The following is a 22,377-nucleotide window of genomic DNA, read 5'->3' as shown; positions in this document are numbered from 1 at the left end:
TTGAGTATGGTGCAAACTATGCTCGAATTGCTTTGCCAACTTGGCGACACGCTCAGTGATGTTTTTGATTATCATTGTTTTTAGTTCATTTACGGTAATATCATTCGCTTCTTTTTCTCAGCACTGTCCTCCACGCTCTCGATCGTCCTTCCCGTGGTTGGAAAACATAATTATGTTGATCTCTAGCTATAAACTAATGGGAGCGAGTAAGATCGGTTGTTTTGGTTGGATCTTACAGGGATCATGTAGCATTCGCTACGACAACTAATGACAAGGGTGCTTGCATCTCTAATGTTTGCTTGCCAATTAAAGCAAAACATAGCTCTTATCTCAAAACACTTTTACGATGGGGCATTTTTTCAATTGAGTTAGCACTATATGTTTAGTCTACTTATTGTTAAAAATAACAGTAAATGACCAATCCTGGCAATTTTTGGGGTGCTAAGAAGAAAACGTTAAAAAAAAAAAAAAAAATGTTGCCTTTAATTCACAATCGGTATGTAAGACAAGTATACACATGGTTTTCTTTTTTAGCATTTTAACAAATTCTAAATGCTAGCAAAAGTCAGCTAACAATGGAGCTAATGGGATTTGCTGTATTTCACCTATAAAGTGCTCTAAAAAACATCCAAAAGCCTCCTCTGTTATAATTGAATATACATGCCGGCCCAGTCACATAATATGTATGGCTTTCACACACACAAGTGAATGCAAGGCATACTTGGTCAACAGCCATACAGGTCACACCGAGGGTGGCCGTATAAACAACTTTTAACACTGTTACAAATATGCGCCACACTGTGAACCCACACCAAACAAGAATGACTAACACATTTCGGGAGAACATCTGCACCGTAACACAACATAAACACAACAGAACAAATACCCAGAACCCCTTGCAGCACTAACTCTTCCGGGACGCTACAATATACACCCCTCGATACCCCCCCACCCACCTCAACCTCCTCATGCTCTCTGAGGGAGAGCATGTCCCAAATTCCAAGCTGCTGTTTTGAGGTATGTTAAAGAAAAAATAATGCACTTTGTGACTTCAATAATAAATATGGCCGTGCCATGTTGGCATTTTTTTCCATAACTTGAGTTGATTTATTTTGGAAAACCTTGTTGCATTGTTTAATGCATCCAGCGGGGCATCACAACAAAATTAGGCATAATAATGTGTTAGTTCCACGACTGTATATATCGGTATCGGTTGATATCAGAATCGGTAATTAAGAGTTGGACAATGTCTGAATACCGCCAAAAAAGCCATTATCGGACATCTCTAGTGTACTCCCATTAGCTGCATTGTTAGCCATTTCATACTGGCTGTATTTTACGAATTACAATGCATAAAAAAAGAAAAGTATGTGTTCTAGTCTTACATTGGGATTGTGAATGATAGGCAAAATACCCCAAAAAATTGCATTTCCCCTTTATTACGCCCATTACCTCACAAATGTTTCAATAATGAAAATTGTTATAATGCTTTTATAGATTGAATAAAATGTATTTGATAATTTGTATTGATCGGTTACTGTGTAGTGATGACTTAACACATTTTAAATGTACCTTTTGATGTAGGTCCAGCATTTAACATCTTCCTGCGACTGTGTGATTTCCAATTGGGTCCTTTTGTGGTCAATACCTTCACTGCTCCAGGGGTAAGGAATAGAATAAAATCCATTTCCACATGTGCCTTAATAGTCATGATTGCTGTTTAAGTTTCTGATACCTATCTGATAAGTCATGACTTGAGGACCATTTTTGTGAATGACCATAAATGAATTATCCTCATTAAAATTATAAGTGATTAGAACTGGGGTTAACAAAATTGAAATCATCATTACTCATCTGATTAAAAACATTATTCAAGTAACCCATCTGCAGGTCCATATGTCCCTGGAACGTCTCATGCTCTAAATGTGTGCCCTCAGGAACCCAGTACACAGTTTACAAGTATTCAATTTGAGATACAGCCATACACTTATGGGCCACTACATAAGGCACACCTGCACAGTCTCGTGAAATTCAACACAGAGATTGTGTCAAAAATTGCTAAAGATTGACATTTTACAAAATGTTCGATGTACTGTGTCTTTATATTGTCCTGTTGTCCACTCCAGCTATTCATGTGTTTTCTGTGGATTCTTCTTCAACTGGCTGTGATCTTCATGTACTGGGATCTTCCACCTCTGGAAAGGGGGAAAGACACGTTTAAAGCCGAGCACAGCGTCCTTGAGAATGAACAAGAGATTGAGGGAGATGAGGGCGAGGGTGATGAAGAAGGAAAGCCGCTAATGCGCTCCCAGGAGCTGTTGGGATCCTACGGCTCAGTGGTCGCCGAAGACTCGCACAGGGATGGCACTACTGTGACTTCCGATCCAACCCTGAATCATATTTCCTCATCTCCCGAGCCAGCAGATTCACAGGAATCCTTGAGTCCCTCCAAGAATTTCAGCCTCTCTCGCGGTACGTGGTTTTTTCTGGTTTTAAGTTTCCAAGCACTTTGAGTAGGGAATAACAGGAGACTGTTCACCGATTAGAAGTAGCTACTGTATTTTTCGGACTATAAGTTGCAGTTTTTTTCATAGTTTGGCCGGGGATGCGACTTATACTCAGGAGCGACTTATGTGAAATTAATTACCGTAAAATAGCAAATAATATTATTTAGCTCATTCACGTAAGAGACTTGACCAGGGGTCTGCAACCCGCGGCTCCGGAGCCGCATGCGGCTCTTTGACCACTCTGATGTGGCTCACCTGCATGATTGCCAGCCCTCCCGATTTTCCCGGGAGACTTCCAGATTTCAGCGCCTCTCCCAGAAATCACCGGAGCAAATATTCTCAGGTTTTCACCCTAACATCAATAATACGGGCATACCGTGATGGCACAGCATTTAACACCATCTACAACCTGTATAAACAGCGTGCCAGCCCAGCCACGTGTTGTATGCAGCTTTTGCTTGCACACGTAAGTGACAGCAAGGCCACACAGGTCACACTGAAGGTGGCCGTATAAAACAACTTTAACACTCTTACTAATATGCACCACACTGTGAACCCACACCAAACAAGAATGACAAACACAACATAAACACAACAGAACAAATACCCAGAATCCCATGCAGCCCTAACTCTTCCGGGCTACATTATATACCCCCGCTACCACCAAACACCCCCCCCCCCCCCCTCTGCTCCCCCACAAATCAACTACCCCCCCTCCGTGCGTCGGTTGAGGTGGGCGGGGTTTGGTGGTAGCGGGGGTGTATATTGTAGCCCGGAAGAGTTAGGGCTGCATGAGATTCTGGGTATTTGTTCTGTTGTGTTTATGTTGTGTTACGTTGCGGATGTTCTCCCGAAATGTGTTTGTCATTCTTGTTTGGTGTGGGTTCACAGTGTGGCGCATACAGTATTAGTAAGAGTGTTAAAGTTGTTTTATACGGCCACCGTCAGTGTAACCTGTGTGGTTGTTGACCAAGTATGCCTTGCTGACACTTACGTGTGCAAGCAGAAGCTGCATACAACGTGTGGCTGTGCCGGCACGCTGTTTGTACAGTTTGTAGAGGGCGTTAAAGGCAGTGACATCACGGCACACCCTTATTATTGTTGTTAGGATGAAAAACAGTAGACGTCCGAGAGATTAGTTGCCCTGAAATACGTGAGTTTCCCGGAAAAATTAGGAGGGTTGGCAAGTATGACGCTGACAAGCGCCATTCATATAAAAGTCGCGGGCCGCACTAACATTGAATTTACATATTAAGGTGCGGGCCGCGTGTCTGAGACCCCTGGTTTATACATAGCACAAAGCAAAAAAAAACTTTGTATGCAGTGTTATTTCATTTTAAATTTCAAAAGAGTTTTGTGGCTCCCATTGTTTTCTTTAATTTGTGAAACTGGTCAAAATGGCTCTTTGAGTGGTAAAGGTTGCCGACCCCTGGACTAGACGTATAAGATTTCATGGGATTTAGCGATTAGGAGTGACAGATTGTTTGGTAAACGTATAGCATGTTCTATATGTTATAGTTATTTGAATGACTCTTACCATAATATGTTACGTTAACATACCAGGCACGTCCTCAGTTGGTTATTTATGCGTCATATAACGTACACTTATTCAGCCTGTTGTTCACTATTCTTTATTTATTTGAAATTGCCTTTCAAATGTCTATTCTTGGTGTTGGGTTTTATCAAATAAATTTCCCCCAAAAATGCGACTTATACTCCAGTGCGACTTATATATGTTTTTTTCCTTCTTTATTATGCATTTTCGGCCGGTGCGACTTATACTCCGGAGCGACTTATACTCCGAAAAATACGGTACTTTGATTGTTGAATGTATTGCTTTTCCGGCTGATTATATTCAACCCCAACCCTAACCGTAGGCTTAACTTTTTTTCAGCAGTATTTTTTTTCTGTTTTCCGTGTTACATATAGTCTCTCCAGCTTCACTTCCGTTTAAGAGACGCTTCACTTCTGTTGTCGTCACCCCTGTGGGCACATCTTTAAGTGGGCGCAACTTAGAGTAGTTCTGCGTGGCTGCGGATAGATATACTTGGCAAAGATAGCTAAACTAGCTCGCAACACACTAATGTTGGCATTATAGCAATTGAGTAACATTATCAAAGAGCATTTTAACAATGAAACTGTTTAAAACGGTTTAGAAATAGAATAGAATAGAAAGCACTTTATTGATCCCTGGGGGAAATTCAGCACCACAGTTCGCTCACAATAGACAATAAATATTTAGGTATTTTTACATGTGAATAATATAAATACAGTCTATTATACAGCATTATTCACATGTGAATAGGGCTGCAACTAACAACTAATTTGATAATCGATTAATCTGTCGATTATTACTTCGATTAATCGATTAATAATCGGATAAAAGAGACAAACTACATTTCTGTCCTTTCCAGTATTTTATTGGGAAAAAACAGCATATTGGCACCATACTTATTTTGATTATTGTTTCTCAGCTGTTTGTAAATGTTGCAGTTTATAAATAAAGGTTTATAAAAAAAAATAAAAAAAAATTAAATAATAAAGTAGAAATGGCATTGCATAGATCCAACGAATCGATAACTAAATTAATTGCCAACTATTTTTATAATCGATTTTAATCGATTAGTTGTTGCAGCCCTACATGTGAACAATATGAATACAGTCTATTATACATTTAAGTACAGTCAAAAAGGAACATATGCATTATACAGCCTGATGGCTGTCGGTATGAAGGACAATGTGTGAGGAGTAACATTTTTCAATAGAGAATAAGTGTTACGGGATTGCCTGAATAAGTGGAATGTTTTGAATGAGGCTATGGTTGGAAATTATGGGAGAAGTAGTTAAAAGAAAAAAGGTTTAAACAGTGGTATTAAAAAACGGGAATTGTGAGCAAAACATACATTTTTAAAACTTTGTGCTACCGTAATTTGAATGTCCAGGATGAGTGGACTGTGCACTGGTAAATGGTTTCAATCGGTGGAGAAATGTGGAAGTTTGAATAATTGTCCCGGAAAATGTGAAATTCCTGTAAATGGGGGAATTTCTGGAAAAAAATGAGCCATGAATGAGCCGAGCATTTTGAAAGTGAAATTGTTTGACTTGGATTAAACATGTGGGAGGAGAAGGCGGACGAAAATAACAGTAAGAACACTACAAAGATTTATTTTAGTGTGTAGAAATTACGACACTTTGTTTTCAAATATGTTGATATTTTGTAGGCTGAGTAAGTTTCTTTTAAGGTTCATACAAAACATAACATAGGGTTGAGGCCCATTGTTGTCTACAAACATGTATTTTGTATTTCTTTCATATAGTCTGATCTTTTTCATTTCCCATTTTTGACCACAGAGTTCCTGAGAGAAGAGGTGGTTGTGCTGCTGGCTGCTCAGTTCATCACCCTTTTTAATCAGACAGCCCTGGAGGTACAATGAATACCAGATAGTTCATCTATTTCTACAGAATGAAAAACTCCCAATCTGCACATCAGTCATTTTTAAGGCCACTGCTTGGCTGAAATAAAATGACAGTAAGGCATTCTGTGATCATAAAAATGCAATGCACCACTTGTTCTCCAGACTATGGTGACTCCACTGACACAGAAGTTCTTCAACTACGGGGAGTTGGAGAACAGCCTCATGTACAGTCTCTGCGGCGTGGAGGTCATCGCTGGCTTCCTCTTTGTGCGCTGGCTAAGCCAGCGTTTTGCTGAGCGAGTGATTCTTGCTGTCGGCCTCAGTATTTGCAACATTTCCTGTGTCTGGTGCCTCATCTTCCTGGCTAAGCCGCTAGGTAAGTCTGTATTGTGGCCCATTGTGGCTTATGCACCAAAATCTAAATCTCAATTAGGGGCGGCATGGCCTAGTGGGTAGAGCAGCCGTGCCAGAAACTTTAGGGTTGCAGGTTTGCCAAATATGTAAAGAGTCCTTTTGAATGAGAGATGAAAAAAATAACTTGAGGTGTTTTGTTGGTATTCTCCACAATGAAGTCACTGTAAATCTAAGCACACTAAGGAAAGTACATTATATATACACATGAAGTGCACATACATATCAATTAGAGATGTCCGATAATTTTTAATTTTTTTTTTTTATTTAAAAAAAAAAAAAGAAAAAAAAAAGATGTCCGATATCGGCAGGCCGATATTATCGGACATCTCTTTTTTTCTTTCTTTTTTTTTTTGATAAATGCTTTAAAATGTAATATCGGAAATTATCGGTATCGTTTTTTAAATTATCGATATCTTTTTTTTAAATTTTTTTTTAATTAAATCAACATAAAAAACACAAGATACCTCCCTCCCCCATTTACACTCATTCACACAAGGGTTGTTTCTTTCTGTTATTAATATTCAATATATATCAATACAGTCTGCAAGGGATACAGTCCGTAAGCACACATGATTGTGCGTGCTGCTGGTCCACTAATAGTACTAACCTTTAACAGTTAATTTTACTCATTTTCATTAATTGCCAGTTTCTGTGTAACTGTTTTTATATTGTTTTACTTTCTTTTTTATTCAAGAAAATGTTTTTAATTTATTTATCTTATTTTATTTTATTAATATTTAAAAAAAGGACCTTATCTTCGCCATACCTGGTTGTCCAAATTAGGCATAATGATGTGTTAATTCCACGACTGTATATATCAGTATCGGTTGATATCGGTATCGGTAATTAAAGAGTTGGACATTATCGGAATATCGGATATCGGCAAAAAGCCATTATCTGAAATCCCTAATGTCAATCAATCAATGTTTATTTATATAGCCCTAAATCACAAGTGTCTCAAAGGGCTGTACAAGCCACAACGACATCCTCGGTTCAGATCCCACATAAGGGCAAGGAAAAACTCACAACCCAGTGGGATGTCAATGTGAATGACTATGAGAAACCTTGGAGAGGACCGCCCTCTAGGGGAGACCAGAGGGCATAATATTGTGAAAGTCCAGTCCATAGTGGATCTAACATAATAGTGAGAGTCCAGTCCATAGTGGGGCCAGCAGGAGACCATCCTGAGCGGAGACGGGTCAGCAGTGCAGAGATGTCCCCAATCGATGCACATGCGAGCGGTCCACCCCGGGTCCCGACTCTGGACAGCCAGCACTTCATCCATGGCCACCGGACCCGTGCCCCCCCTTCCACAAGGGAGAGGGGCAGAAAAGAAAAGAAACGGCAGATCAACTGGTCTAAAAAAGGGGTCTATTTAAAGTTCAGAGTATACAAATGAGTTTTAAGATGGGACTTAAATGCTTCTACTGAGGTAGCATGTCTAACTGTTACCGGGAGGGCATTCCATAGTACTGGAGCCCGAATAGAAAACGCTCTATAGCCCGTAGACTTTTTTTGGGCTCTGGGAATCACTAATAAGCCGGAGTTCTTTGAACGCAGATTTCTTGCCGGGACATATGGTACAATACAATCGGCAAGATAGGATGGAACTAGACCGTGTAGTATTTTATACGTAAGTAGTAGTGATCGAGTTGAATTAGTTTGGAATAAACTAAAAAAACGCACTACAGTTCTCCAGGATGAAAGTTGAGTTTTAATGCCCCTAGCTTACAAACATACCATATATAGGCAAACAATCATTCAGAGTCACATTCATATCTATGGACAATGTACTGTCTCCAATAAACCAAGCATTAATATTTTTGGAATATGGGATGTAACTAGTACCCGGAGAAAACCCACACACGCACGGGGACAACATGCACGGGTCAAACGGAGGCTCAAAGACGCACGCAGCATAAAGTTAGACATCATTGTCGGTAGTAATGTCAAAAGAATTAGGGTAGTTTACACAGGCTTGAACAAGAAATGCATGAAATTACTTGAAATACCTTTTCTCCAACTTTTTCTCCTTTTGCCGAGGGTCAACTCCACTTAGGTGCGTGTTAGTCGATTTAGATGCACAGTTTTTTTTCAGAATCTTAAAGGAACATTTTTATGACATTTTGAAATAATAGACTATTTGCAGTATATTCATTCAAACAATATATTACTAAAATGTGTTTATATATTTAAAAAAAACAACTTATTTTGAATGTGTGTTTACATGTAGGGGAAACCCTGTATGATTTATCTAAAGCAGGGGTGCTCACACTTTCTGCAGGCGAGCTACTTTTCAATTGATCAAGTCGTGGGGATCTACCTCATTCATATATATAATTTATATTTACTTATTTATGAAATATATGTTTTTGTTAACAAGTTAAAGGTGTTTAATGATAATGCAAGCATGTTTAACATATATAGTTATTTTGTTAATACATTAAAGGTGTTTAATGATAATACAAGTATGTTTAATACATATAGTTAATATTGTTAACAAGTTAAAGGTGTTTAAAGATAATGCAAGCATGTTTAACACATATAGTTAATGTTAACAAGTTGAAGGTGGTTAAAAATAATACAAGCATGTTTAACACAAATTGTTAATATTGTTAACAACTTAAAGGTGGTTAAAGATAAAACAAGCATGTTTAACACATAGTTAATATTGTTAACAACTTAAAGGTGGTTAAAGATAATACAAGCATGTTTAACACATATAGTTAATATTGTTAACAAGTTAAAGGTGTTTAAAGATAATACAAGCATGTTTAACACATATAAATTCCTTTCTTTCATGAAGACAAGAATATAAGTTGGTGTATTACCTGATTGTGATGACTTGCATTGATTGGAATCAGACAGTGGTGCTGATAAGGTCCGCATTTTCGAATGGAGGAGAAAAAAAGTCCTCCTTTCTGTCCAATACCCATGAAAGTGGTTGGTTTTTGGCATCTTATTTGTCCAGCTTCCGTACTCCTTTGTATGCACTTTACAAGAAATACATTGTCGGCAAACTCCGTAGCTTGCTAGCTTGTGCACGCCAGCTTTCTGAGACTCTTGTTTTGGTAGCGCAGGCAGGATGAAGCAGAGCTTTTATTGTGCAACTGTGTAGTCGGTCTTTGGAGTTTTGACGACAGGTACGGCGCCAGAGTCTGTTGAAATAAAGTGTTTCTCGCCTTCCAGTCTGTAATTTTAATGAGCTGGCAGCAGCCAGCGTCATCTCAGAAGACCCTCGGGTGCCGTGAATGTCAATCAAGTGACGAAAGTGACGTCATAGTGAAGATTTATGATCGCTCATTTTTAGGACTATTTTTGTAATGCCTGGCTGGTGATCGACTGACACACCCTCCGAGATCGACCGGTAGATCGCGATCGACGTAATGAGCACCCCTGATCTAAAGCAATGATTCTCAAACTAGTACGTGGGTTCCATCTCGTGGTACGCCAAAGAAGTCTGTAAATATGTACTGTATATGGAGCACCGTTGATGGTGTTGCATTGTGTGTTATGTTACAGTGGCCAAAAATATTAAATATACCTGGTAAGTAAAACACCTGCCTTGTTTTTAATGAATATTTAGGCTTATTACGCTACTGTATTTTAATGTTGATCATTATTGTGGTACTCGGAGAGCCAAGTGTTTTCTGAAGTGGTAATTTGTAGAAAAAGTTTGAGAACCGCTGTTTTTAAAGCATTGGCACTCTAATATATCCCGAGCAGCTACATAGTTTATTTATATAACCTTTAATCACACGTACATCAAGGAGCTTCACAAACCACAATGACATTTCCTGATCTGAAATACACACTTACTATAGTAGAACTCCTCCTTAAAATGTCTCTTTCATATAAGTCTACTGGATTGTATCTTTGTGTAGGTGGTTTCTCCTGGCAGCTGACGGAGTTTATCATCGGCGTATTCCTGCAAGTCCTGGGTCTGCCATTTGTAGCGGTTGCCCAGGTTTCCCTCTTTTCCAAAATTACTTCTGAGAAAACGCAAGGTGAGTAAGAAAAAGAGACTAACATTTTTTTCTACATGTGAAATGAGAGAAGCAAATTCAGCACACATTTTGACCCAACACTGCACTGCAAAAAGTCAGTGTTCAAAAACAAGAAAATAAAATACAAAAATTAGGGGTATTTTATTTGAACTAAGCAAAATTATCTGCCAATAGAACAAGAAAATTTGGCTTGTCAAGACTTTCCAAAACAAGTAAAATTAGCTAACCTCAATGAACCCAAAAATACCTTAAAATAAGTATTCTCACTAATAACAAGTGCACTTTTGTTGGTAGAAAAAAAAAGACCTTTTTGCTCAATATGTTGAAAAATATTCTTAAATTAAGTAAATGCTAGTGCCATTATCTTGACATAATGATATTACATTTCTTGAAACGAGCAAACTTACACTAAAAACAAATGTATTGTTCTTAATGGAAGGCAACAAGGCAACCGCTTGTTACTCTCGGGGTCTACTAGCCGCTCAGGCAAATCATATGGTCTGAAAATGCATTTTTCCATCGATAACATGACATCATCGCACCAAGTGCGTGCTCTTTCAGTCAATTAGTGCGCATATATACAGCCCGACCCCCAGCCAAAAAATGTTTTATTGTAATTTTGAGGAATTTATCTGAATGTGCATGAACTATTTCTGTTCAAAATTGTTTGAAATGTCACATATTAAATGTTTAAATATTAACTGTCCGTTTACTGTACTGTGCCAACTGTACTACTATATGAGTACATATTTTCTATTGTTTCATTAAAAATAAAACCGCAAAGTCAATTTGGCTGTCAACTGTTTTAATTATGAGACACAATTGTGTCACTCTTTTTTTTTTCATGCTTGAAATAAGAAATTATTACTTTAAGAAAGTAGTTTTATACTTGTGAGTGTTGATGACACAGCTTTGCAACAGTTGATATTCTAGTTTCAAGCATGTTTTACTCAATATAGGTCATAAAATCTCAGCAACAAGCTGTAATATCTTACTAAAATAATTTAGGACCAAAACACTTAAAACAAGTAAAAGACTAACATAAAATCTGCTTAGTGAGAAGAATTTTCTTATTAGACAGAAAATAAGCATATATCACCCTTATTTGAGATATTTAATCTTACTTAGATTTCAGTATTTGCAGTGTGCTGTCCAGTCACACATTTGTTTGCCTTTCGTCAGTTTAAATCTTGAAACCTGGATTATTTTTCTGTGTCGAAGCGCCAGCGTACAGTACACCAGCTCGCTCCTGCCCCTACAATTACCCTTGACCTCCCAAACTATCTCACAAAAGTATATGTCTTGTTCAGACCACATCCGCAAAAGGCTTCTTTGATTTCAGATGAACATTTGCAATGACTGTTGTAATGAGTGATGTCTCGATACAAAATTTTCACTTCCAATATCCGCACAAACCATACTTTCTTATATTATTTTGTAGTAAAGATGTAACAAAAAACGGTATTTATTAATGATAAACGTCTTAAAACTCCTGTCGGTTAGTATTATCGTTTTAAATGAACATTTTCGAAAAACCGTGATCAATAACTGCACTTTGATAAATTCATAGACTGACTGGCGCCAGCTCCCTAGCGGAAATGCTAACATGAAAAGAAGAGACATTAGCGTTTTTCCCTATTAAGGAACAACATACCCCAAATCAGCAAAAATATGACAATATCGCGAAATGATCAAGTATGGCACATAGAATGGACCTGCTATCCCCGTTTAAATAAGAAAATCGCATTTCAGTAGGCCTTTAATCCAAGATTACTTATACTATTCACATCAAAAGTCAGGGTCGCCTTACATGATAATAATATTGCAGTTTTGTTGTGTTTGCGCTCCCCACGCCTTAAGCACAGAAATACCCTAATTAGCGTTAAGCCAATGTGTGGTTGCCTTGCAGGTTTCAGTCAGGGCGTGCGTCGCTCAGTCGGAGGTCTTGCGACCATTCTGGGCCCGCTGTGGGCTGGTGGCCTCACTGACAACATGTATATCATGATGGGGGTGATGATGGCGCTGCTGGCACTACTAACGGTGAGCAACAAACATTGTTAGGGAAGTAAAAGAAGACATTAGAATCCGCCTCTCAAGATCCCACAGAGAGGGAAATAAACACGGTTCAGCCAATAATTCAATATTATGTGATGTCGTTTATCCCTCCAGATGATGCTGGCCTTCTCCTACAAGCAGCTGGTGGAACCATCCCGAGAGGAGGAAGCAGAAAGCTGAGTCAGCTGTTAATTCAGTCGATTGTGAAGGTCAGTTGCAAACACAAGTAATTAAACAGATTTTTTTTTTTTTACCTCTTTTGTTACAAATTAAAACATTAAATTAAATGTTAAACATTTTGTTTAATTGATTTTTTTTAACCTCTTTAGAACAGACACTTTTGGATTCATGTGTACTGCTATAGAGCAGGGGTGTCAAACGTACGGCCCCAGGGCCGGATCAGGCCCGTAAACAGGTTTTTATCCGGCCCGCGGGATGAGTTTGCTAATTAAAAAAATTAACCTGAAATGTTTTGAATGAAAGAAACAGCTGTTCTAAATGTGTCCACTAGATGTCGCAATAGCAAGTCTTTGTATCTTTTAGATGATGCTACATATGTACAAAATAAACCACATGATGTTAGTACATCAGTCGAGGAAAATGATCTAACTATATAAATAACATAGTGTAATTTCATTTTGATAAAACATTTTTATCTTGGTAGATTGAAAATGAACACCAATGAGTTGACTGTTGAACATTAACACATAATTTATTCAGAAAATATAAATAACGACAAATGAAGTATAAATGCTATTAACCGTAACAGGTAATTGTAAAAAACAAAAAAACAAAACAAAAAAAACCCAAAACATTATGATTTGTACAATTTTAGAATGTGCTTGTTCTATTTATAAACAAAGAAAACAATCTGAAGTTGTCTTTATTTTTAAGTTACCGTGCCGTGATTTTACCAGTCCGGCCCACTTGGGAGTAGATTTTTCTCCATGTGGGCCCCCGATCTAAAATGAGTTTGACACCCCTGCAATAGACGGTCACAATTAAATACATGTTCAAATAATGAGGTTAATTTATAATATGAATTAAATAAATAAATGGTATTTAATGTGTCAATTTATTTAATGTAAAAGGATATTTAATTATTTTAATTTAAAATTATGTAATTTTTATTTTATTTTTTTATTTTCTTTAATGATTAAATTTATTATTTTACAATTTGATAAATATTTTCATGATTAATGATTTCTTTATTTAAATCTTGAAATGTTTTAATAAAATAGTGAAATAAATAATTAGATATACCTTAACATAAAAAATGACAAATTTAATGACACATTTACGTGCAATTATAGTTAATGACACGTATAAGTAATTATTTAAAGATGTATTTATTTATAAAATATGGTTCCATTTGACCCCCCATATATTGCACTTGTCAACACAATTGCAAAATGTGTTTTTATTTAAATAATGTGAGTTTCCCCCCCCCTTAGAGTTTAGCAAGCAGTGCAGAATGTAAATATGCTTTTTATCTAATCGCTCCTAAAGGCTTCTGTGATGTGTTTTCAAAGCTTTGCACACAAATGAAGATCGGAGGACTGTTTGGTGAATATGTTTATTTCCCATGGAAATATGGAATCCAACTGACATATTTGTCCAATTGTAGGATGGTAATTATTTCCATTGTTTTTGTTAATTTATGCACACATTAGTTACCAACAAAATACAACACATTTTTAATGTGTGCCTCAGCACTTACAATATTTAACAGTTTGAATTAAAGGTTAAAACCTCATTTATATTTGATGTACGTTGTTATTATATTTAGATTATTAAGGGTGTCTTTGCTTTAAACTAAGCACAGCAAAAAAATGGGTCAGATTTTTTTTTAACATGTATTACTTATATTGAACACTAGTGGGCAGACTTGGACTTCTAAAGTAGACAGCAGTTGAACTTGTCTTCCATGCCAGCAAAGTAAGGTCAGATTTTTGTGGGAAACTGTTGTTGTTTTTAAATATTATATGCAGCAATTTACCAATGTGACTCTTCTGGTAGAATTTCCACAAAACCAAAAAATCTGTACAGAAATGATGTTTGTCTTGTTTTTTTTACCCAAATATTCACCGTGTCTATTGATAGTTGATTCCAATGCTTTTACTAATTTTGATTCGCTAACTATTTGCTCTCAATGTTCTTTTTATTGAAAATGTATTGTTCTATATTATTAAACTATGTATGTCGAACATCACTGAATTGCAGACTATAGCTCATCATTCTTTTAATTGCATTTCTCATCTATTTAAGTAATTGTATTAATATGATGCATATGAAATTATATTGCAATATAAAATGTAACAATATATTTAGTTTGTTTTTACTTTGCATGAAAAAATTGCATTCTTATATTTGTTCACTGCTTACCCTTAATAATCTAACATAGTAGTTAATTAAATATGTCGATATATTATACTCAAAATGATTATCAGTTATTTAGAAATTCCATTAAATACAGTAGTAAAATACGAGGTTTTAGTAAATAAAACATTTGAACAAGATTTAAGTAATTCTAGTTTGGATTTTTTTTTTCATCAAAAATATATATTTGATTCTATAAATGTACATCAAATTAAAGCCATCATTGATTTAATTTTTCTTTATTGAAGAAATCCGTTCCGAAAAAATATCCTTATGAAAAAAACAAATGCATATCATGTAATATTTATTTGAGTATTGTAATTAAATGTTAGTCATTTTGATTTTATAATAAATATTATGTACTATCCTATTATTATGTAATTTATTAGTAATTATTTGACTGTCTGTGTATTATGAAGTTATTTAGAAATATCTTTAAACATACTAATAAATTAAGGTAGTTATTAAAGGTATAGTTACAAATTAAAACTAACAATATTTAAGCGTCCTTAGTTTGGAATTTACTTTTTTTATCAAACAATATATTTAATTCTATTAATGTGCATACTATTAAATCCATCATTGATTAGATTATTCATTTAAGAAGTATATTCTGAAAAAAATTCTTAATGGAAAAAAATTTAATGCATATAAAGTAATATTTATTTCAGTATTTAATTGTAATCAAATGTTATTAATTTTGATTTCATAACATGTAATATCCTATTGGTAAATAATATAGTATTTATTTGACTATTGCGATGGGTGTTCCCTGCCTTCAGCCCGAGTGCAGCTGGGAAGGGCTCCAACACCCCCGAAGCCCCAAGAGGGACAGGCGGTAGAATATGGATAGATGGATGTCTGTACACACAAATTATAAATTATTAATTTAGAAATTCCATTTAATACACTAATATGTTTAGGGAGGTATAACATATTAGAAAATAAATTACTTTAACAATTAAAATGTACTTTTTAACCAACAAATATTTAATTATATGAATTCTATGAATTAATTTGATTATTCTTTATTTAATAATTCCGTTAAAATACAATTGCAATAATGAAAAACATGTACTAACTATTTGGGTATTTAATTATAGGTAAATATTATACATAATAATATAGATTATGTCATATCCAAAGGATATTATTTAAACACTAATCAATGCAAAATAAAATACATGTTTTTGTGTGCCCTTATTTTCTATAAATAAGAAGACGGTAGTAATATTTAAAAAAAAAACACACAAATAAACACACTGCACATTATATAAAGTCAAGTTTGAAACATTTGAGTACTCCTAAAAGTAATACCGACAATAAATTAACTAAATGGGGTTTCCCTCTTTAAAAATTACATAAATGTTCCTTTTTTTCCAGGCAAAGACTGACGTGTGTATTTTTTCTTTGTACCTAAAAAATGAAGAAATACAATTGCAATAATGAAAAACATGTACTAATTATTTGGATATTTAATTATAGGTAAATATTATTCATTTTGATTTCATAACAAAGATTATGTCATATCCAAAGGATATTATTAAAACACTAATCAATGCAAAATGAAATACATGTTTTTGTGTGCCCTTATTTTCTATAAATAAGAAGACGGTAGTAATATTTAAAAAAAAAACACAAATAAACACACTGCACAATATATAAAGTCAAGTTTGAAACATTTGAGTACTCCTATAAGTAATACCGACAATAAATGAACTAAATGGGGTTGCCCTTTTTAAAAATGACATAAATGTTCCTTATTTTCCAGGCAAAGACTGACGTGTGTTTTTTTTCTTTGTACCAAAAAAATGAAGAAATACAATTGCAAGCTTCTAACAAGTATTGGTTGTTAGAGCGGCTGAAGGCCCGCTGGGGGTCACTGTCTGAACGAGAAACGGGCGACAAGTTGAGGTTTTTCTTGCTCGTGACGACACGTCGCCTGCCTGACGACACGGCGGCGAGGGGGCGTGGCTTCATCTGTGAACTGCAGTTGAACCCGCTTTAATGTAGGGCGGCGTCGGCTCCCAAATGTTACGACACAAGGCCAGATACAGAGATATTTCGAGCGTTTACCTCTTCTTGTTGTGTTTTTTTTCCCCTCTTAACGGGTCACACACCCCATCCACCCCCACACACACACACCAATCACACTTGGCCTGCAGCGGCAATCTGACCGAACAGCGACCCTGCGTATCAGGGTCAGAGGTGTGGAACACATCGAGTGTCATATCAACAGTAGTCGGGGTATGTTCGGTTCCTTGTTTTCCAGCCAATCACAGGAATACTTTGAGGCATATACGGCCAGAATCGCCGATGATAACCGACACGTGAACTTTTGGTGAACTTGTTTTTCTTCTACACAGGGCAAAGAGGGCAGGTGGAGTTTAGTAGGGCTTAAGTATTTTATTGTTTTTATTTTTTTCCCCGTCTCTTTCCCTGAGCTTCATCAGTGATTTGGCGGGGGATGAATTTGGATGATGCGCTGCCTCGTATCCACATTGATTAAAAGGAAAAAAAACACCCCATAAATTTAATTTTTCTCCATTTTTTTCGCACATGCAACTGATTGACCTTGCCTTTCGGAAGCCCCACTTTACATATGATTTGGTTTTCAATGAAAAAGTTTGCCATTTTGTGTAAAACAAAAAAAAATCAATCAAGTCCCCAAAGTAAGAATCCCTCGTATTTGTGACTCAGTATCTGTGCTCTTTTATTTACTGCAAAATAACCAGTGTGGGGCCAAAGAAAGTTGCAAGTGCCAGCACTTTAATGAGAAAATATTGAAGTTTAATTCAGGTTCATTTATTTCATTCCTAAAAAACTCAAACAAAGGAAGCAAAATATAACAATCGACATAACAGAGTAAATTATGAATGAAAATGAGCAAAAAAGACGTTAAAAAACTTCTACACTGTAAAAAGTCAGTGTTCAAAAACAAGAAAGAAAAATACAAAAATTAGGGGTATTTTATTTGAACTAAGCAAAATTATCTGCCAATAGAACAAGAAAATTCGGCTTGTCAAGACCTTCCAAAACAAGTAAAACTAGCTAACCTCAATGAACCCAAAAATACCTTAAAATAAGTATATTCTCACTAATATGTGCACTTTTCTTGGTAGAAAAAAAGAGACCTTTTTGCTCAATATGTTGAAAAATATTCTTAAATTAAGTAAATGCTAGTGCCATTATCTTGACATAATGATATGCGCTCGGCATCATGATTTTTTTTTTTTTTTTTTTTCATGCTTCATGCAAGTTTTATACTTGTGAGTGTTGATGACACAGCTTTGCAACAGTTGATATTCTAGTTTCAAGCATGTTTTACTCAATATAGGTCATCAAATCTCAGCAACAAGCTGTAATATCTTACTGAGATCATTTAGGACCAAAACCCTTAAAACAAGTAAAACACTAACATAAAATCTGCTTAGTGAGAAGAATGATCTTATCAGACAGAAAATAAGCAAATATCACACTTATTTGAGATATTTAATCTTACTGAGATTTCAGTTTTTGCAGTGTATCTGCCCACTATTTTCACAAATACAATAGACTACTACAAAGCCATATTTTCGTTTTACAACATATAAACCAATAATGAAGATATAATTTTACTCGGTCATATATTTTCATCATCATGATTTTTACATTTTTTTAATACAGAAAGTGTTTTACATTGTTTTATTCCACTATCAAATTTGTTTCCGTAAACTAATACCTCTGATTTGAAATACTTCTTTCCATTGTGACTGTTCCAAATCGAGATTTATTAAACATCTCAGTTCCTTTCTAAGTATAATTACTTTGACTTTTTACAAAGCTGTTTTAAATGTTTGGTAAAATTGCTGCATGTGATTTTTTTAGGATATTATACTCTACCAGTTCATGCAATTGTAATAAATTTAACCATTTGAATATTCGGTTTGTGGGTTCCCTGTATGAATTTCCAGTAATGATTCTTACGGCTCTCTTCTGCCAATTCTGAATTGAAGAAAGTAATAGTAGCAAAGTTCAAAAGTGCCGTTGGCAAGGCCCTCACTTTCCCTTTTGTACAAGATTCTTTGAATATTCAAATCGCAATACTTATTTAATACCATTCTGAATCGATTAAACATTATCAATCATTGATTTTTCAAAAGAAAAGGCGCTTTTGTAACTAGTAATCTGCTTGGAAAAGGTTTTATTATAATTTATATACCAAATTGTAAGGGTCCCCAGAAAATCGATTCACATCCAAATCGCGATTTTTATTTATTTCGATTCTAAATGAATGAAATAAGTTTACTTCGGTCATATAATCAACCATCAACCATTTTGTGTGACCAGTTTAACAGTACGGATTAGACATATTTAACAATCATACACATTTACACACAAAAAGAAAAGAAAAGAAAAAGAATGACCGAAAAAGGAATAGGCTGAAGCCAAAGCTTATATTTGCTTGTCCAATACATTCACTGAAAATTAGATTGCCTGGAACGTCAACGTTAAAAAAAAAAATCAATGGGATGAAAGTAATTGTTACTATATTTTATAATTTTCAATTAATTCACCTTTCAAGGTTTTCTTAAACCTTAAAGAACTACATGTCTTCAGCTCATCACTGAGCTTGTTCCACCATTTAACTCCTACAACGGAAATACATTTGTATTTTATATTCGTTCTTACTTGACCTATTTCAAAAATCAATATCCCCGTAAATTATAGTTTTCTCCTCTTAATTGAAATAAGCTAAGAATACAAGCTGGAAGGCTGGTGTTCTTTACTCCAAACATCATTTCCATTGTTTTTAAAAACACAATATCTGAAAATTTCAACACATTAGAACTTATAAATAATGGATTGGTATGTTCATAGTAGCATGCTTTGTGTATTATTCTAATGACCCTTTTTTGGAGTTTACTTATTGGGTCTATGTTTGTTTTACAAACATTTCCCCAAACTTCAACACAATATGTTGAAATCAATACATCATTTTAGAGAATCAATTTATAAAAGAAGATAATTATATTTTAGCATTTTTTTTGTTTCTTGAAGAATCAATTTTTTAATTAAAAACGTCAAACTACCATTATTGATATTATTATTATTATTATTATTGATACTGTCGCCCTTATCAATTTTTAGTTTTCCTTTTTTTAGTATTGTATTTAACGAGTATATATTTGTATGTCTTCTCAATTGCCTTGTAAATTTACATCCTAAGTAATGACACGATGGGATTGGCTTGGAAAAATAAATTGTAAAGACATTTTTTAAGTTTTGAAAAGGTTTTATTATAATTTATATACCAAATTGTAAGGGTGCTCAAAAAATCGATTCACATCCAAATCACGATTTTTACTTATTTCGATTCTAAATCAATACATCATTTTTGACAATTAATTTATAAAAGAAAATAATTATATTTGCACATTTTTTTTGTTTCCTGAAGAATCCATTTTTTAATTAAAAACGTCAAACAACCATTATTATTATTATTATTATTATTATTATTATTATTATTGATACTGTTGCCCTTATTAATTTTTAGTTTTCATTTTTTTATTATTGTATTTAATGAGTATATATTTGTATGTCTTCTCAATTTGCTTTGTAAATGTACATCCTAAGTAATGAAAAGATGGGATTGGCTTGGAAAAATAAATTGTAAAGACATTTTTAAGTTTTGAAAAGGTTTTATTTATTATATAAATTATATAACAAATAATATATTACGAGAATCGATTCCGAATTGAATTGTCACCCCAGGAATCTGTATCAAATATTCTTCTTAGTTATAGCATGTCGGACGATTTTTGTGAAAAATATTGTGATCTGGCAATGCCGATTAATGCCTTTTTTAATGGTGATAAAAAGAAGAGCCGATACTTTATTTTTAGTCCCCGGCTGAACACAGGCGGCTAGCAGCTAACTGTGTGTCTCCATACACAGTGTGGAGCCGCTCCCCTTAGTCAATAATTATCACTTCCTATAGTGGAAAAATAAACTGTTTCTTAGTATCATTTTCAGGTTCACTTGAGGACGAAGCTAAACATGTTACACAGGCATGCTAATTACTAAGCTATCCGTTAAGCTCGATCTAAACAACACAAGTAATACCGTATTTTTCGGACTATAAGTCGCAGTTTTTTTCATACTTATACTCGGAGTGACTTATGTGTGAAATTAGTAACACATTACCGTAAAATATCAAATAATAATATTTATCTCATTCACGTAAGAGACTGGACGTATAAGATTTTATGGGATTTAGCGATTAGGAGTGACAGATTGTTTGGTAAACGTATAGCATGTTCTATATGTTATAGTTATTTGAATGACTCTTACCATAATATGTTACGTTAACATACCAGGCACGTTCTCAGTTGGTTATTTATGCCTCATATAACGTACACTTTTTCAGCCTGTTGTTCACTATTCTTTATTTATTTTAAATTGCCTTTCAAATGTATATTCTTGGTGTTGGGTTTTATCAAATCAATTTCCCCAAAAAATGCGACTTATATATGTTTTTTCCCTTCTTTATTATGCATTTTTGGCCGGTGCGACTTATACTCCGGAGCGACTTATTGTCCGAAAAATACGGTAAGTGTAAAAACGTTTACTTTCGACTAAACTTCTTAAACAGCTCTTAACGGGAAAGTAACAATTGATTCATACCTTGAGTGATTAGATCGATATTGTTTTAATTTTCGCAAAATATTTTTTGTCGTTTTTGTTAACGTTTACAAACTCGGGGAATAATTCCCTGCACACAATAGCTCTTTGAGGACAGAACATAAATGATTTAAATGAGTAGTAGATTTTACTTTTTACTTATAATGTACTAACAACGTTCTTTTGATCAAACAATTGTATGTACTACAATAGAATAAGGAACAAGTTTAAATATTGTGTTGCTATTATGACACTATCAGTCGTACTCACCATAAATAAATAAATTAAAATATTAATACATGTGATCGGTATCGGCCGATCTCACTCATAAGTACGATAGCGATGTTAAATGTCAATTTATCCATTTTAATTATCATGCAGGTTTTTCTCCCTGTTTTCTACATGGAAAACTAATAATTTTTTATCAAATGTGTTTTGTGTTGATATTTAATGGCGTCTGGAACATTTAATTCACATTATTACTGGAATACTTTTAATTGTTTTTGGTACAATTCGTTTTTTGGCAGACTTTTTGGAAGGAAAACTAAGGTATTATTGTAGTACAATAAGAACACACACTGCAAAAACTGAAATCTAAGTAAGATGAAATATCTCAAATAAGGGTGATATTTGCTTATTTTCTGTCTGATAAGATCATTCTTCTCACTAAGCAGATTTTATGTTAGAGTGTTTTACTTGTTTTAAGGGTTTTGGTCATAAATGATCTCAGTAAGATATTGGAACTTGTAGCTGAGATTGTATGACCTATATTGAGTAAAACATGCTTGAAACTAGAATATCAACTGATGCAAAGCTGTGTCATTAACACTTCCAAGTATAAAACTACTTTTTTAAAGTAATAATTCTTACTTCAACCATGAAAAAAAAAAAAAGCATATCATTATGTCAAGACAATGGCATTAGCATTTACTTAAT

At 34.7% G+C, this 22,377-nt stretch overlaps 1 protein-coding gene across 1 annotated transcript in view; it reads left to right on the top strand.

Moving 5' to 3' along the window:
• Nucleotides 1-14,611, top strand: part of mfsd8l1 (major facilitator superfamily domain containing 8-like 1) — a 32,188-nt gene extending 17,577 nt beyond the window's left edge. The window contains exons 5-12 of the mRNA XM_061976018.2: nt 1,585-1,664; nt 2,127-2,472; nt 5,859-5,932; nt 6,086-6,299; nt 10,222-10,344; nt 12,254-12,384; nt 12,514-12,608; nt 13,932-14,611. Of these exons, the coding sequence (XP_061832002.1) occupies nt 1,585-1,664; nt 2,127-2,472; nt 5,859-5,932; nt 6,086-6,299; nt 10,222-10,344; nt 12,254-12,384; nt 12,514-12,579 (1,034 nt within the window). The 3' untranslated portion in view covers nt 12,580-12,608; nt 13,932-14,611. The remainder of the gene's footprint in view (nt 1-1,584; nt 1,665-2,126; nt 2,473-5,858; nt 5,933-6,085; nt 6,300-10,221; nt 10,345-12,253; nt 12,385-12,513; nt 12,609-13,931) is intronic.
• Nucleotides 14,612-22,377: the final 7,766 nt, after the last annotated feature.

Source organism: Nerophis lumbriciformis, linkage group LG14, assembly GCF_033978685.3.
Source record: "Nerophis lumbriciformis linkage group LG14, RoL_Nlum_v2.1, whole genome shotgun sequence".
NCBI lineage: Eukaryota > Metazoa > Chordata > Actinopteri > Syngnathiformes > Syngnathidae > Nerophis > Nerophis lumbriciformis.
This window is presented reverse-complemented; position numbering and strand designations above follow the sequence as displayed.